Below are 17,319 nucleotides of genomic sequence, written 5' to 3'. Positions count from 1 at the left end.
GGTGAGAACTATTCCTAATTGTGAATGTAATGGGGGGGAAATAGCTAATAAAATAAATAAAAATATATTACAAATCTTAATTTGTTGTTTTTTACATCAGTATGCTGCCTGTTTCTATTTGAACTTGATGCCATTGTTCTAGGCCTCTCATAAAGAGGGCCTTTACTAGGGTGATGACTTAAAAAGGATAGTAGGAACAGTAAGGATGCAAGAAATATGTAATGAAGGTGGAATAAATAGCAATTGGTAATTGGTAATGAGAAGGTGGAGAAGGAAGGATTGAAGATAATAGCAAGATTTTAAACATGAAACTGAACTTATTATTCCATATTTTGTAAAAAAAAAAAATAATAATAATAATAATGATCCTAATTATGGATATGTTGAATTTAAGTTGTCAATGGACATGATCAAAGTGGGATAGGGGAAAATTTCCTTGAGGTATTTAAAGAGAGAAGTTATAACTAGAGATACAAATATACCTTTGTGTCTAGGAGAGAGATAAAGCTTTGTAATTTAGCTGGGCAAGGGGGAATAAACAAGGGTTGAGAACAGCCTTGGGAAGCACCTACCTTACAGAGTGGGGAAGAAGATGAAGTTCTAGCAGACAAACCATTAAAGAGACAGAACGAAAACCCAAGACAATTGTGTCTCTGAAGACAAGGATGGTCATCAGTGTCATGCTGCTAAAAGATCAAGGAAGATGACTGAAAAAAGGTCTAATAGATACAATATGATTTAGACATTGGGAACTTTGGAGAGAACTGTTTCAGCAGTATGATGATATTCAAAGTTTTATTACCATAAATCAAAGAGTGAATTGGTTGGGAGAAAATGTGGCCAATATGTTTTTAAAAGGAAATTTCAAAATGGAAGAGAATAAAGAGAAGGAATGATAAAAGAATAAAGGTTTGACATTTGGGCATATTTGGAATTGAAGTTATGAATTTTGGAGGGAATGAGATCATAGGGCCATGGCAGAGGATTTAACATTTCCATGTAGGACAATCAGCTGTTGTCTGAAACAAGAAACAAAAGAAGAATATATAGGTAAAAACAGTTTTGACTTGGAGAACAGGAGACAAGGACACTGAAGTTGAATTGTGAGTCTTCTCTAAAGTAGTAGAGTTGGAACAAGGGTTGGACTTGAAAATAGAAAAGGGGTGATTAGGGTATATCCCTAGTCAGTGGAAGTTTTTCACTTATCACTTTCTACAGCAATTATTAGTCCACAAATGAAAGTAAGTAGGTGATGAGATTTTCTGACAGTTAGGGAGTAGAAATGAATTTTAAGAGTTTTAAAATGTTGTGGAGTACTTTGATTGTGTCTGGCCATAGATTCCAAAGTGTCCAGACTTGCAAATGAAATCATAGTGCAGGGGGTTGACTGATATAATCAGGAGTAAAAATTGAGGAGACCATGATAAAGATACTGAAGTATCTGAAGAAAAGTACTGAAGAAGTGAAGGTGGAAGGACAAGAGCTTGTGGTCAGACAAGATAGTGACAGCAGTTTTGGTCTAGAAGGTGTTGCAGTTATGTAAGACAAGTCTTGGATGTAAGTATACTGGTGTTTGACAAGTAAACTAAGAATTTAGTAGCTGATATTCACATTCTTATTCAGCATAGCTTTTAATCTTTTTTGAACTGGATTTTTATTAATAGTTCTAACAAACTGATTGAGCTTTAGATGAGTCTGATACTTGCTAGGTTCCTCCTTTTGCCTTCTCCATTTTGACCATAATACTTGTGCAAATGTTGGGGAAGTTTTGCTTTCCTATTTAGTTAAGTGAATCATAGCAGGATTTTTCCCCCCTGTCCTCTGTTGAATTTGAGCCTTCTTTAGATGTTCTCAAGGAGGGGTAGAGTAGACAGGATTAATTAATGCAGATATTTCTTACTTATATATTTCTGATACATTGGGAGATGCTGATATGCACCATGATATATAATTCTAGTTTGAGTAAAAAAGATTGTCATGCTAATAATTTTATGGGCTTTTTTAAACTTGAGCCTAAGCCAGAGTCTGAAATTATTCTTTGGTTTATAAAGAATTGAACTAACGTATAGATTCATGCCTGAAAAGAAAACTTAAGTAACTTGACACTCTCTTTATTCTTCCTTCCTTTTTATATTCAGTTCTTTTCTAAACAGGGCAGATAAGTAGTACAGAAGATATAGCACATAGCCTGGAATAAGGAGATTCTTGCTGAATTCATATATGGTCTCAGACCCTTAGTATATATGTGACCTTGGGCAAGTTACTTAACCCCATTTGCCTCAGTTTCCTTATTTGTAAAATGATTTGGAACAGGAAATGGCAAATCACTCTGGTGTCTTTGCCAAGAGAACTCCAAATGTGGATATAAAGAGATAGACAGGACTGGAAAATGACCAAACAACAAAATTTGCTAAAAAATCCTTTTATTTCTAAGGAAGATAGAAATGCTTTCCATTTGGGTCTTGGATTTTACTGATTTTGTTCCACTGTAAGAAAACAATGAGTTACAACAAAGAATGCCATTTTTTAAAATGTTCATCACCATGTGTCCACAATTGACAGCTACATAACATTGTGTACCCTGTAAAAGACTAAATAGAGTTTGGTCAGAAATCAGAAAGGGGAGGCAATGAGGTACAGGTAAAATTCATGGGTTTGAATCCTTATTGTGTACTTAACCTCTCTGGATCTTGATTGCTTTACCTGTAAACTGAAGGGGGGGTCAGACTAGATGGATCTCTGAAGTCCCTTCTAGTTCCAAAATTTATGTTCCTATGAACTTTTACATGTGCTATGTAACGACAGATAATATGCATTTATGTTGCAGGTAACTTTTTTCATCATCTCCACTCCCTCTCCTTATTTTCTAATTTATTAATTATTACAGGTACTATTATAGTAAGTAATGATGCATATTGTAAAACTTAACACAAAAATAGGAATTTGAAAAGAATGAGATAGAGATGAAATTATATTTGATCCTAAAGTTATTAGGAAGCCACTGAATAAGATCAGACTTACACATTGATTAAAAAAAAATAACTTTGATAGCTGTGTGGAGAAAGAGAGGGGAGAAACATAATTAGAAGACTACCACAGTTGTTGCAGTGAGAGGTAATAAATGCCTGAATTAAGATGGTGTTTGTAAGCAGAGGGAAGGAGACAAATGTAAGATGTTGTGGTTGTAGAAAGGACAAGGGTTGGCAAATGATGAGATATGTGGAGTGAAGGAAGGTGAGAAATTGTAGACAACCTGGGTGATGGGAAAGAAAATAGTGCCCCTAACAAAAAGGGGGTAGTTTGAGGAGATAATGTAATAGACAGTGGAGAGAGCATATAGTCTGGGGGAACATTGAGGCATGAGAGTAAATGTCTGAAGAAAAACCACCCAGTTAATTGATCACGCACACATCCATAGCCCTCCACTTTGGAAGCTATCAATGCAGATAATAAGAATCACATAATTTTAGAACAGGAGACCAAAGAAATCAAACTCGGCCTTTATCTTGTAGGTACTGCTAAGGTTCGGAGAAGGTAAGTAATTTGCTCATTGTTAAATAACTAGGTAGAAGCAGACCTCAAGATTAGCATTCAGGTCTCCTGAATTAAGTGTTCTTTACATTTCATCACAGTGCTACAGCATGGATTTTTTTTTTAATTGAAGGTAATCAAAAAGTTAATTCATTTATTATAAAGTACTGTGTTTGATTTCAGAGAATCAACTGCAAAGGTGCCTATGTGGAAGTTCATGGGAAAGGGGGATTTGGAATTTTAGTGACCTATAAGTTCAAAATGAGTTAATAGTATTATTATATGTATCAGTCTCTAAAATTTCACCAGACTGCCAAAAGAGATTCATGACACAAAAAAAGTTTAGAACTTCTGGGCTATATTAACAAAAGCATAATTTCCTATACAATGTAGATATTCCCAATATATTTTGCCATGTCTTCTTAGTTTTGAGGCGGTCAATCCTTTCTGTCCACAATCATCCTTTCTGTCTGTCCATTTCCCTCCACCACATTTAGTGACAAATGCTCTCCAAATAGGTGATTTTAGCCAGAAGCCATGCCAAAGAAATGAAAGATAAAACCATACCAAAAAATTTACTTATCGTGTCAAGATTCATTGAAGGATATTTTTCCAGCATGAAAGGAATAACAGCCCAAAACAGGCATTGCAAACTTGTTATTTACTTCAGGTCTGTAGTTTGCATCTCATGCCAATCGTCTTTGCTTCATAGAATGCCATTATCTCAGATCAGTTTGGGAATTATATCAACATAAAGATATTTTCCCAGTTTTTCTTCATATATACCAGGAAGGTTGCATTTCTAATAAGTTGATAATGATTCACCAGGATTTTTTGTTTTTTTAAATTCTGAATACCAAAGTAAATACTTTTCTATATATAAAAACATAAAAAGAGAATTTTATATGAAACTTTTAATGTCTATTTCATGCTGCCTACTTTTTAAAAATACATAATAGATTCAACATGTTACTATTAAAATCCAGGAACTTTATCAAAGATGGCCTGCTTAGCTATGTTTCCTTCTAAACTTCCTCCCATTCTCTTTTATACAACCTTTTCCATATTGGCTAAAAATGTTTGTTTTTATATATAAATATATATGTTATAACTTTTTTTTTTGCACACTGTGTTCAATCATCTCTCTTGTCAAGTTAGTAATGTTCTTTATCATAGCTACTCTGGAGATGGAGTCGATGAGAGTTCTTACAAATAGTTTTCTTTACAATCTATAAATTGTTCTCATTTTATTCTTAGTTTCAATTCTTCCAAGTCTTCTCAAGATTTTTTAAAAAATTATTTCTTTTGTTATTTTTGTACATTGTTATTCCAATCGTTTTTGTGTCAGTTTGTACAGTCATTCTCTTCAATTTCCAGTTCCTTTTCCTTCCCCTTTTTTGCTTTTGCTTGTAATTGTTTCCTTCCTGTTATCTTCTCACCTACTGCCTGTTCCTTTTTTGATGTTTTAAATACCAAGGTCACAAGAGTATATGTTTGACCCTACTTTCTTTAGTTCAGATACAAGAAAAGCTTTGGTGATGCCCACTCCCTTCACCATTCTTCCATGCTTCCACCACACTCTCATCACACATCTGATTATGAGAAACATTTAGTTCCATATCCTTTTTTCTCCTTTTTATACTCATGTATTCCTTTCACTTGGCCTCCTCTCCCTCCCTCCCCCCCCCCCCCCCCCCTTTAAAACCTTCAGAACAAAGTCATCTAACCTAATCATCCTGTGTCTTAGCTCCCTCAACACCTTGGGATACCTGACATATCACACAGCCTTTTCCAAGTTATTCAGATAAAATTGCCTTTTCTGGGTTTTTCTTGACTCTTATACTTGGGCATTTTAAAGTTCCTATTTGGTTTTTTACCAGAAAAATTTACAATTCATGTGTTATATTAAAGCTTCTTCCCCCCCCCCCCCCCCCCTCCATATAAGATTATGCTCAATTTTGCAAGGTATGTTATACTTGTTTATAAGTCTTAATCTTTTGCCTTTGGTATATTAATTTCCATATCTTCTCCAATTTGTATTAGGAGGCAGAAGAAATTATGAGATTTTAACTCTCTGACAGGTTGCAATATTTATTTTTTCCTTTGTCTTGGAATTTCTGAAATTTGACTATGACATTCATAGGACTTTTTACTTTGGGGATTTGTTTTTAGAGATGATTGGTGTATTCCTTATATTTTTATTTTGCCCTCTGGTTCTGATAAATCTGGGCAGTTTTAATTTTTTTGGAAGTTATGTGTCCAGTTTTTTTTTTATTATTATTATTAATGGGTTTTCAAGAAATCCAATAATCTTTTTTTTCCCCTACACACAAAGTCATTTCACTTCTGAGAGTAAAAAGGTGTAGGTGAGGGCAGCTGGTTGGTATAGTAGAGCACCAGCCCTGAAGTCGGGAGGATCTGAGTTCAAATCTTGCTTCAGATGCTTAACATGTCCTGGCTGTGTAACCCTGGACAAGTCATTTAATCTCAGTTGCCTCAGCACACACACACAAATAAGTGTAGACTACTAAAAGCTATTTTCTTGTATTAAAGAAAAGTAATGTATCAGACATGTAGTTTGCATTTTACAGGTTCTGACATTTTAGACTGTTGAAAATATCTATATCAAATCTAAGTGTTTTAATGTGAATTTTCAAAATTTCAATTTCAACTCCTATATTTTAGGTGCAATGTGTTTTGTAAATTAAATTTTTTGGCAAAGATGATTTTCAACATTAATTTTTGCAAAATCTTGTGTTGTAAATTTTTCTCCCTCCTTCCCCCTTCTCCTTCACTTAGACAACAAGCAATCCACTATAGGCTAAACATTTGCAGTTCTTCTAAACATATTTCCACATTCATCATGCTCACAAGAAAAATCAGATCAAAGATGAAAAAAAAAGAGCAAGAGCAAACACACACCACTACCATCCCCCCAAAAGGTGAAAATGATATGCTTTGATCCACATTCAATAATGTATTGGAATTGCCCTGAATCATCTCATTGCCAAAAAGAACCAAGTTCTTCCCAGTTGATTATCATACAATCATCCCGTTGCTTTGTACAATGTTCTCTTGATTCTGCTCACTTCATATCAGGTCATGTGAGTCTTTCCCAGGCTTTTCTGATATAAGTCTGCTCATCATTTCTTAATAGAACAATATTCCATTATATTCATATACCATAACTTATTTAGCCATTCTCTACTAATGGACATCCATCAATTTCTAGTTCCTTGTTACTACAAAAAAGGCTGCTAAAAAGTCTTTTTCCCTTCTTTTTGATTTCTTTGAGATACACACCCAATAGTACTGCTGGATCAAAAGGTATACACAGTTTGATAGCTCTTTGGTCGTACTTCCAAATTAATTTCCAGAATAGTTGGATCAGTTCATAACTCTACCAACAATATATTAGTATTCCAGTTTTCCCACATACCATCTTGGCCAATCTGAGAGGTGTGAAGTGGTTTGATATTTTATTTTTCTCCTGTTATATGTAAAAACTTTGTTGTGGTTAAAACTTTAGGATTCCAAATTCTGTCACTCCTTTCTCACACCCCCTCATGGAGAAGGCAAGCAATACATTGTAGTCATAAAAAAGTTTCCATAATAGTCATGTTGTGAAAGAAAACATAGATTGACCCCCCCCCCCAAAAAAAAAACCTTAATAAAAAATAAAATAATAAAAGTATGCTTCAATCTGTATCCATGTACATCATCAGATTTAATGTGAGTACTTTGAAATTGTCCACAGCAACATAAGTACTTCATAAATTTACTTGTTTATGACAAATATATGCTTTTTTCCTAGTAATCTATTTACCATAACTTGAGTTGAGTAGCAAAACAGAGTAGAGTACTTGGTCCAAGTGGAAAAATACTTGTCTTAAAATTAGAGTCTTTTTTTCCTTTTGTTAAAACCAAACCCACCAAATCTGAAAAAATTGTAATCTTTCGAAGAACATCTTGATACGCATTGTCCAGATAAACATAAGCATCTTTCCAAAACTTCATGGTATCCATTTTCTTCACACAAATACAGGTCTTTGCACCAATAGTTCAGATGGAAGCAGTCCCATTTGCAAACAATCATGTTTGCAAACTGTATTTAACATATTTAGATTGGAGAGATGATATTTTATAAATAAGAAGCTTACTTGGTTTCATTAACAGTTTTTTTAAAAAAAATTTCTGTTAATGGCATACACAATCAGAAATTAAAATGCAGGTAGTGTTTCCAGCTTTATCAACTCTTGCACCCATCATTTCTGGGCAGTTCCTTCTTTTTCAGTCCTCCGATTCTTAAATGATATTTTGACCCACTTTCCATATCATTTTAAAAATTTTAGCTATATTCATTACCATTGTTTTCATTCCTTTGATTTTGTTCTGATACTTCTTGCTGTTCCCATGTCAATTTATGTTTCATCTAGTATGGTCTAAAGGAAATGTTACTTGGGTAAGATTTATGTCTTCCTCTTCTAAGGTATTTATTTTCCTTACAATTCATTCTTTCAAACCTTTTCCTGTTTCCACACCTTTCTGGGCTGACCTTCACTATCCTGGATTAGGCTTTTCCTGAATCTTTTTTTTTTTTTTTTTCACTCTTTAGATTTTGTTTAAATATTTCTTGACTTAACAAAGTGATTATTTTTGTTTGGTCTACTCTAATTTTCAAGGAGGCATTACTTAGTTGAGTTTTCTACTTTCTGTTATAACCTATTTATCCTTACAATTCATTCTTTCAAATTTTTATTTCATTTTTAAAATCTCTTGTTTCATATCTTATAAGTATTTATAGAATTCTTATGCCAAGTCCATTTTTTCCCTTTTGCTTCTGTTTGCTGTCATGTAGTTCTTCTAGATTGGATTTTGGGATGTCTTTTTGTTAGAGGAACTCTTAATGTCAGCATTCTCTTAGTTCAAGTTCCATTTGGGGATTAAATGAAGTGCCTTGTAAGTCATTTAACAATTAACAAAAAGGAGTTCTACTTTATCTTCACACAGCTAGGATATGTAAAAAGGGCACAATGGTACCAACCCTCAGTTTTGAAAGACACAACCAACCTTCCTCTCCTCCTTATGGAAGCACATCTGGTCAGTAGGTCATCTTTTGGGGGGTGGGGAGGGATTCTTGTAGCAGGAAGAAAGGAGAAAAAGAAACATGGCTTATCCCCATCTTATGCGACACTGATAGATAATAGTTCTGTCCCCCTCTAGATCTGTAATTCTTTATAGTGACTGGTATCCTCTGTTGACTGATCTTTAGCCTTAGTTTCTGAACTGGGCTTTTATATTAGGGCCTGGCTCCAGTTCCTACTGTACTTTCTTTCAATCGAGTGAGTCAGTTGTGCTTGAACTTGATCTGAGTCATAGGGGTTCCTCTACTGACCTTGAATTCCCAGGGTGTGTCCACACTGTAGTAGGTTTTGGACCTTCCTGGATCTTAATCTTTTATAACCCAAAGAGCTATAAAGCTGTGCAATGTACTCTTTGACCCAACATTGCCACTAAGGAAATCATAAAAGAGGGGAAAAGATCCACATAAACAGAAAATGTGTGTAACAGCTTTTTGTAGTGGTAAAGAATTGGAGAATGAGTAGATGTCCATCAATTGAGGAGTGGCTGAATAAGTTGTGGTATATGAAGGATAACAAATTATTACTATTCTATAAAAAATGATGAAAAAGCTGGTTTTAGAAAGGCCTGGAACAACTTCCACAAACCGAGACTGAGTGAAACAAGCAGAACTAAAAATACACTTGTACACAATAACAGCAAGAATGTACAATGATCAACTCTGAAAGACTTAGGTTCTCAGTGGTTCAGTGATCTAAGGCAATCCCAATAAATTTTAGATAGAAACCACCTACTTTCAGAAAAAGAAATAAGGAGCCCAAATGTAAATGCTATGTTCACTTTTTTTTCTCTTCCATAATTTTTCCCTTTGGTTCTGATTTTTCTCTCCCAACATAATTCTTAAAGCAAATTTTTAAAAAAGTAATTAAAAAAAGAAAGTGCTAGATCCTCAGGGCCCTCAGGTATTGCAAGACACTCAGGATAAACAATCCTAGAGCTTGGGATGTCCTGTTCTGACCATGGCTGTTCATACTTCCAAGGATCTAACATGTCTTCACCATCTTGGGGCATTCCTGTAGGAACCTTACGCTCTTGCTGCCTTGGAAATGAAAGTCTTTGCTGTCGCTGGCCATGCTTGGAAGCTTACGTCTTATTTATTGCCTCTGTCCTTTCTAGCAGACTTTTTTAATTGTTTATGGACTTCCAACTGACTGTATACTCTGGGGTAGAAGTGAATTATTGTAGGATTCAGTCTGTTGCTGTTTTTAGGTATCTGTAGGTATTTAGGGGCTGGGTTGGCCACCTCCATTCAAGCTGTTATCTTGGCCAAAATAGTTTCCCTCACTTTCCTGAAGTTCTAGGGCAATGATTAGTGAAGACAGAAAGTATTACCTGTTATTTTCACTCCTATTTCTATGCTTTGGGATAACATTATAATTGCCTGAAGGCTAGGGAAAGTTTTGTTCATTTGTTTAACTTGTATCTGACTCTAACCTATTTGAGGGTCACAAAACAGAGATACTAGCTAGAATATTGTCATTTCTTTCTCCAGCTCATTTGACAGATGAGAGAATGAAGGCAAACAGGGTTCAGTGACTTGCCAGGGTCACATATCTAATAATAGTGTCTGAGGCAGACTTGAACCCAGGGAGATGAATTTTAAGACCTGTACTCCAACTGCTATGCCACCTAGCTGCTTATAAATTTATTGAGTCTATTCCAGTGGACTTGGCCTTGTTTTGGAGGGTTGCAGAATTTTATCTGAATTTCCAAGGCCCAGAGGCTCATCACATCACACAGATGGCCATTATCTAGATAACTATAAGAGCTCATGGGGCATTTGGATAAGAGGCTGCATGACTCAGGGAAGACAAGTCTGGACCATTGACAAAATAAGAATAGAAGTTGCATTAATTCATAACCTAAATTTCTAACTTAATACTGTCCCAAGATTATGCAGATTCATGATACATGCTGTCTGTGAAGAAAGAGTAAGCCAGGTTAACATGCAGTCAGGGTTTCTATTTAGAACTTGAGCTACAGACAAGTACTGATGGCTAGACCAACTATATATATATATATATCTGAAGTTTGTATAGTTTGAGGCATCACATTTTAGAAAGAACATTAACAAGGTAGAGGAGCACATCAAGCAAAGTACATTAAAGATAATAAGGAGGTTAATCTCTACTATACAAAGATTTTGCATGAGGCCTTGGAGACAAGGATTCAAAATGATAACTATCTTCCAATAACTCAGTGGATGTCATGTGCAAGAGGGACTAGACTGGACCTCGAATATAGAATTAGGGTTAGTGAATACAAGCTAGAGAGGCAAATTTCAACTTAATATTAGGGGAAAAAAAAAACCTACAAACTAGAGTTTTCCAGAAGTGGAATGATCTGCTTCAGGAAGTGGTAAGCACTATATCTGGAGTTAAGTAGAGAATGGATGAGTTCTGAGGTCCTTTCCTCTGTTTCTGTATAATTCGGTATACACCTAGTTTAATTTTTTTTGTTGCTGTTGAGAGTTTTCAGTCATGTCTGATTCTTCATGACTCCATTTGGATAGATCCTGGAGTAGTTTGCCATTTTCTTCTCAGACTTGAGCTCATTTGACAGTAGGGTTAAATAAATTGCCCAGGGTCACACAGTAACTATCTGAGATCTGACTTGAATTTGGATGGATGAGCTCTGCTGACTTCAAATCCAGTCCTGTACCCATTTGGCTGCCCTGATTCATTTTATTATTTGTTAATTAAAAATCTCTTTTTAACATTGGAAAGCTATACACACAGGACCAAAGCAAATCTTTTTTATTTCACCCTATTTCCCTTCCCACTATGAACCTTCTCTCTGCTCTAGCCAGATTGGTCGGTTACAGGCAGTTTTCTGAGATTTCATTCCTGGATCCTGAATTATCTCTTTGTCCCACTTCCCAGTTATCTGTTATATCCTGAGTGCCTTTAATGATCCAACTCCTGTCACCTCCTACAGTGAAGCCTTCTCTCATTAACTCAATAAGATGTAATCTGAATTTCTGTAGTTTCATTGTTTCTGCCATCAATGGACTGGTTATCTCATTGATGTGAGTACTCTTGGCACTATTGTAGGTAATAGTTGAGCCATTTCTTTTCATCCTGTGTGTGACTCTTGTTCCTGTCTTTCGATAAATTTTTCACAATATATCTATCTGCTTAGTGTTCTGGAGGCTTTCCTCTAGTTCTTTTAATGTTAAATAAGTATTAGTACATCATGGGATCATCATATATTTATAGAAAAAAGAAACCTCCAATTTCTATTCCCCTCGTTTTATGGGTGAGGAGACTTAAGGTCGAAAGATGTTTTGATAGCCCACTTTCCTTTACAGTCATACATTTTTTTTCTGATGGCATCCTTTATGTACTTTATTTTATGCAGTTCTTGGTTGGTAGTATGTTGTAGCCTATCCAAGTTTACCATGATCCTTTGGAAACAAGAAAAGGAATTAAGCCACTACTTTGTGGCAGGAACTGTACGAAGTATTTTGCAAATATTACCGCTTTTGATCCTCCCAAAAAACTTAGGTGCTATTATTATCATCATCATCTCCGTTTTATAAAGGAGGAAATAGGCCGACAGAGCCTGTCACACAGGATCACACAGCTGAAGGTGTTTGGAACCATATTGGAAAACTTGGCTCCTGACTTGGGACTTTTTGAGTGTCCTGTCTGGTTTTCTCAACAGTAGCATTTCATGAATTGACACCGTACATCATGAGAAGAAAACTGCTGTTCAGGGAGAAACTTGTGTCTTTTCCCAATACAACCAACTCTTCTATTTAGTTTTAGTCCATGAATGTCTCTGATATATCAGTTCTTTGGGCTTTCTATCTAACTGCATGTGATAATCTAGACACTAAACATTCTTTATCCACTTGATTTTTCTTATGTGGATAGGTCAAAAACTTTTTTGAATTATTATGTATTGGAGATCTTTTCTTAACCCAACAAGAGATAAGAGGCAGTTACAGAAGGTAAAAAATTAGATAACTTATTGCTTGATTATGTATCTCATTTTGGAGGCTCTGCAGGGCTTGATGCAGCTAGCACAATGTTAGCAACAAAGAGGAACATCTAAAGGATTTCACCATGTATAAGGGATTCCTCCTTTATTTGGAGTTTGCTGGGCATTCATTATGGTAGTGGAACATCTGTATAATTTCAGCATGATACTTGGAGTACATTAGTTATGTGATCATTATTCTTATATTGTATGATGATTGATTCACCCAGCAAGCATTTATTTAAAATGCCTATGAATTTTAGGGAAAAGAGGAGTTTGGAGGGGAAACAATCCATTCTGCTTTGAAAATGTTGAGTTTTTGAGATGCCTGTGGGACCTCCATTTGGAGATAGTTTATGATGGAGGAATGGAATTTAGGAAGACTATTTTATTTGCACAAATACACGTTTCTCCCAAATAAATTTTAGAGTTCAGGGAGGTAATGAACAAGATTATAATGTGTTTTATATTCCTTAAAGTGCACTTTAAATTACACTCTAAAATTTTGATACTCCATAATGAATGGCTTTGGGGGTATAGAGCAGGAAAGCCAGATTAACTGCAGGATCTTATAAGGCTATAAGCCATCATATAGACCACCATATCCTGTACTTCGTTTTGTTACCCATCCTGAAGACTTATAAACTGATCCTGTCAATATTTCATAAGAAAATTTGGTTTTTGAAAACCTGAGACATGGTAGTAACTAGAGTTATGCTTCTAGATTTTCAGAGGACTTCATTGTCCTAAGAAATATTCCTGTTTCCCACTGTTAAAAGTAAGCACTCCATTGGGCAGTGATTCTCTTTGCCTCTGTGCTGTGCCAATTTAAAATTAGATTCTGTGAAACAACCTGGGAGAAGGTAGCTTTGAAGAATTCCTGCATGTTTGCCATCTAAAAGAAACCTCCCAGCCAGGTTGGACACGAGGAGCACTATACCTAACATCAGTTTCATTAGTCTAGTAATTAATTCTTCTGGCAAAACAGTGCTCAGATCACCCAAAAACCTTGGTTCTGTAACTTCTTACATTACCCACACCATTATCGTCACCACCTCTTCAGGTATTTTATGTTTTCACAGAATTGATTTGGGGGAGGGGGGAGCTGGGAGTTTAGATATGATGCTGATGAAAAACTACAATGCACAAGAAAAAGAACATTGCTTATTTTATATATTTTGGATACAAATAATTATATTTTTCTTTGAAAAATTTGGCTGAGCCCTGAGAACTTATTAGAACAATTTTATGTGCTTTCTCAGCCCAAATAGCTCTAGACTGGGTCTGGCTTCCTTTTTATAAGAGAGCGCCACAGTTTTATTATAGAGTGACCAGGCTCCAACAGCAAATATCCTAATTCATTAAATGCCCTAGATATAACTGACCTTGGGAATTGTTTCTCCATTAACATAGAGACACCCTTAAGTGAACTACAGATTGTTGTATTCATTTTATTTAACTTCACTCTCAGCCCCTCCATGACTCTGCAGCCACTGCTTCTGCTATATAAAAACATTTTGTTTCCTCACTACCATGGACTAGGTCTTTATTTTGTCCCCTGTGCTTTTCTCACTATTGCAACAGGCATCCCGGGCCCAAATCTTAGATAAAGCCACAGAGTACATCCAGTATATGAGAAGGAAAAACCACACACACCAGCAGGATATTGATGACCTCAAGCGGCAGAATGCTCTACTGGAGCAGCAAGGTGAGCATCTCAGGCACTGGGGCAGCTGGCCCTCCTTTGCCATGGCTAGCTGAGGGCCATCTCATCTGCGCCGGGATCAAAACCAGTTGTGGAAAACTTAATAAGCCTCAGACCTGGATCTAAAGAACTATATATTTGCGATATAGAGCCTGAGAAAGGAACTTGTGTTACCTATCCAAATCTATAAGACTGTGAGGAGGCAGGGGTGACTAGGGAATTCAACCCTGGATTAGAAGTTTTTGTCTTTTCTGAATTGGAGCCAATCGTTTCCCAAATCTGTGCCTTATTTGCCCTGTCAGCAATCAGAGACACCAGCTGTCTGTTAACAACTTTGAGGTCCTTGGATTTAAATATATGTTGTAAGTACCAAAGCCTCACAAGTGTTCGTTAACAAGTGAGCCCACTTCAGTGTAAATAATTGTCCAATCAGGGCAGCAAATGGGCCAGGTCCCTGCTGTTGTCAAATGCTCACAACCGCCTTTTCCTATAACCACAGGGGAAAGCGAGAGCTGATCAAGTTCTTTGTTCCTGGGGAATTCACTTCTCTTCCTCCCTCATGGAAGATGCAAGTAAAAGGAAATGCAAGTAACCACTTGGGTTAGAAAAACGCAACATCAAAAAAAAAATGGGTTCTTAGCATTCCAGACTCAGACAAGCTGAGCTGGGGCCTGGGAAGTGGGAGGTATTGGTGGGGAGGCACCAAGCTGGACAGCCTGCATGTGAGGGGTCTGTCAAAGGGCTCAGGCACCATGTGTGGTGAGATGCTTCTGAGGGCTCAGATTTTCATAACAAGAGTCTTTCCTAGTAGGGAGCTTAGCCAAAAAAATTTTTGGCTCTCATGTCATCCTTTGCTGCTGTTGTGGATGATATAATCAGAACTGATACAGTCTTTCTCATCCCTGTCAAGACTGCCATTGGTGGAGATCCCAGCTGCTTTTGTCTTTCCATTGCTGGTTTCCACAAGGAGCTCCATACTCCTGTCTTTGCAGTGTGCTTCTGTGACAGGGCTGATGACATTGCAAGCCTTCTCTCTAGAATTGTTTGGGAGGGAAGGGACATCTTCTGGAAGGGAATACTGCTTCTGAACCACCCATAGACTCGGGGATTAGCAGACCCTTAGGAAGACCACAAAGGACCTTGAATCTGAGCCATCACTTGTGGTTAGCCTGTGCAGAGCGCCTTAACACAGTCCTTGTCTTGCCTTTCAGTCCGTGCACTGGAGAAAGCGAGGTCAAGTGCCCAACTGCAGACCAACTATTCTTCTTCAGACAGCAGCCTCTATACCAATGCCAAGGGCAGCACCATCTCTGCCTTCGATGGGGGCTCTGATTCCAGCTCTGAGTCAGAGCCTGAAGAGCCCCAAAGCAGAAAGAAACTCCGGATGGAGGCCAGCTAAACAGAGCAGGCCAGCAATAAGAACTGTCTGTCTCCTCCATCGTCTCCTCTCCCAGTTCATCGTTAGACCCCTTCAAGCTGTTTTAAAGACTCTTTATTTTCTTTTCTTTTTTAAAAAAGTAGAAGCTCTTGGACTGCAGCTTTCATCTTCTGCCTTTTCCCTTCAGCAACCTTCCCTTACCATGAATTTTTAAACCAAAACATCCCAACTTGGCAGCTTTTTCTGTGGAGGACAGACGGACACACCTCTGAGCACATGCTGCCCCTGACCTCCCCAGCCAGCTCCTCCCACCTTGTGGGCATCATTGCCCAGGTGATTTCTCTGCTCACAGGTCTCCCTTTCCTCTTCCCTACGTCTTCTTTGTCCCTCCTCCCCCCCCCATTTGATACACTTTGTGAATCTGTGAACTGCTCAACTTTTAGAAGATGACCTGTTTGGAATAATCAGAATTACCCAGAATTTTTTTTTTTTTTTTTTTTTTTTAAGAAAAAATTTTTTTTCTAAAAAAAAATTTATCACTCCTGCTGAAGGGTTAGGTTGGTGGAGAGTTTGTGGTGGTGAAAGTAAGTGGGGACATCTATGCAGTCTGGTGTCTTGGGTGTATTTCACTCATGCTTCTCTCAGTTCTCCCTACATGGAGTTGGGAAGTTCATCCAGCTTTTTAATTTTTTTTTTTTTTTTTTTTTTTGCCCAAGTTGCCGGCATTCAGGAGGGTCATATGACACCATGTGGTATGTATTTGGAGACTGCAGTAGGGAAGTTTCAGCCACCAGGGGATTGATTTTTTTTGGCGGGGGGGAGGCAGGGACAAAGGGAGTAGAGAAAAGGGAGGGTTAGGGTTGGGGGAGGAGTGCATTTTTTTGTATTAAGGGCCAGTGATGATGTTTTGATATTTATTTCCTGCTACTGAAATTTGAATCCAAGTAGACTCTCCTATTCTGATGATGTCGGTATTGCAAAGCGACAGATTCATAAAGTAATGATCAAATTTTCCTTTGTGTGTGTTTCTAAGAAATAGAGCCAACTGATTTTGTATATAAATATACCAAGAGCATCTTACCTGGTACTAAAAACCACAGACTAGTTCAGGCCCTTTCTGTTTCTCTTTTTCCCTTCTGTTTTGGGACCTCTCTCCCATATGTGACCTGGCCCTGGTTCTGGCTACGGTCAACGGGTTCCTGTGAAGGGTTTGTGTGTTAAGCCTCTTTTTTTTTTTTTTTTTTTTTTTTTTTTTTTCTTTTTTTTTTGGGGGGGAGGGTGGTCTCTACCCTACCCTGTTCTGGCGTTTGCTGATCTCTAGTGTGTACTATGTAGTCTCTGTCCATGTTTAATTCCATTCCATGGAAATAAAAAGTATGTTGTACATACTGCCTAAGAATTGTCTTGCAAGTTAAGGCTTCCCCCTTTACTATAAGACTATAAATAAAAACTTATTTTATCCTTAATGTGATGATGTCTTCTTGCCATTTTGAAGGCCAAGTGGTTTGGGGGATAAAAGCTTTTTGCTGCTGTCTCCTGATGCATAAAGATTTCATCTGCTTCCATAGCTTTATGGTTG

The 17,319-nt window shown here is 37.0% G+C and overlaps 1 protein-coding gene across 5 annotated transcripts in view; it reads left to right on the top strand.

Moving 5' to 3' along the window:
- Positions 1 to 16,239, top strand: part of MAX (MYC associated factor X) — a 39,586-nt gene extending 23,347 nt beyond the window's left edge. For 2 of the 5 annotated variants that reach the window (XM_031952725.1, XM_031952727.1), the window contains 2 exons: positions 14,236 to 14,365; positions 15,574 to 16,234. In XM_031952725.1, coding sequence (XP_031808585.1) covers positions 14,236 to 14,365; positions 15,574 to 15,761 — 318 coding nt within the window. In that variant the 3' untranslated portion in view covers positions 15,762 to 16,234. Of the gene's footprint in view, positions 1 to 14,235; positions 14,366 to 14,861; positions 14,947 to 15,573 lie in introns of all 5 variants that reach the window. The other 3 variants (XM_031952729.1, XM_031952726.1, XM_023502911.2) reach the window with 2 other exon arrangements.
- Positions 16,240 to 17,319: the final 1,080 nt, after the last annotated feature.

Source organism: Sarcophilus harrisii, chromosome 2 (assembly GCF_902635505.1).
Source record: "Sarcophilus harrisii chromosome 2, mSarHar1.11, whole genome shotgun sequence".
NCBI classification, from domain to species: domain Eukaryota; kingdom Metazoa; phylum Chordata; class Mammalia; order Dasyuromorphia; family Dasyuridae; genus Sarcophilus; species Sarcophilus harrisii.
The sequence above is the reverse complement of the archived record's forward strand: the minus strand, read 5'-3'. Positions and strand labels throughout refer to the sequence as shown.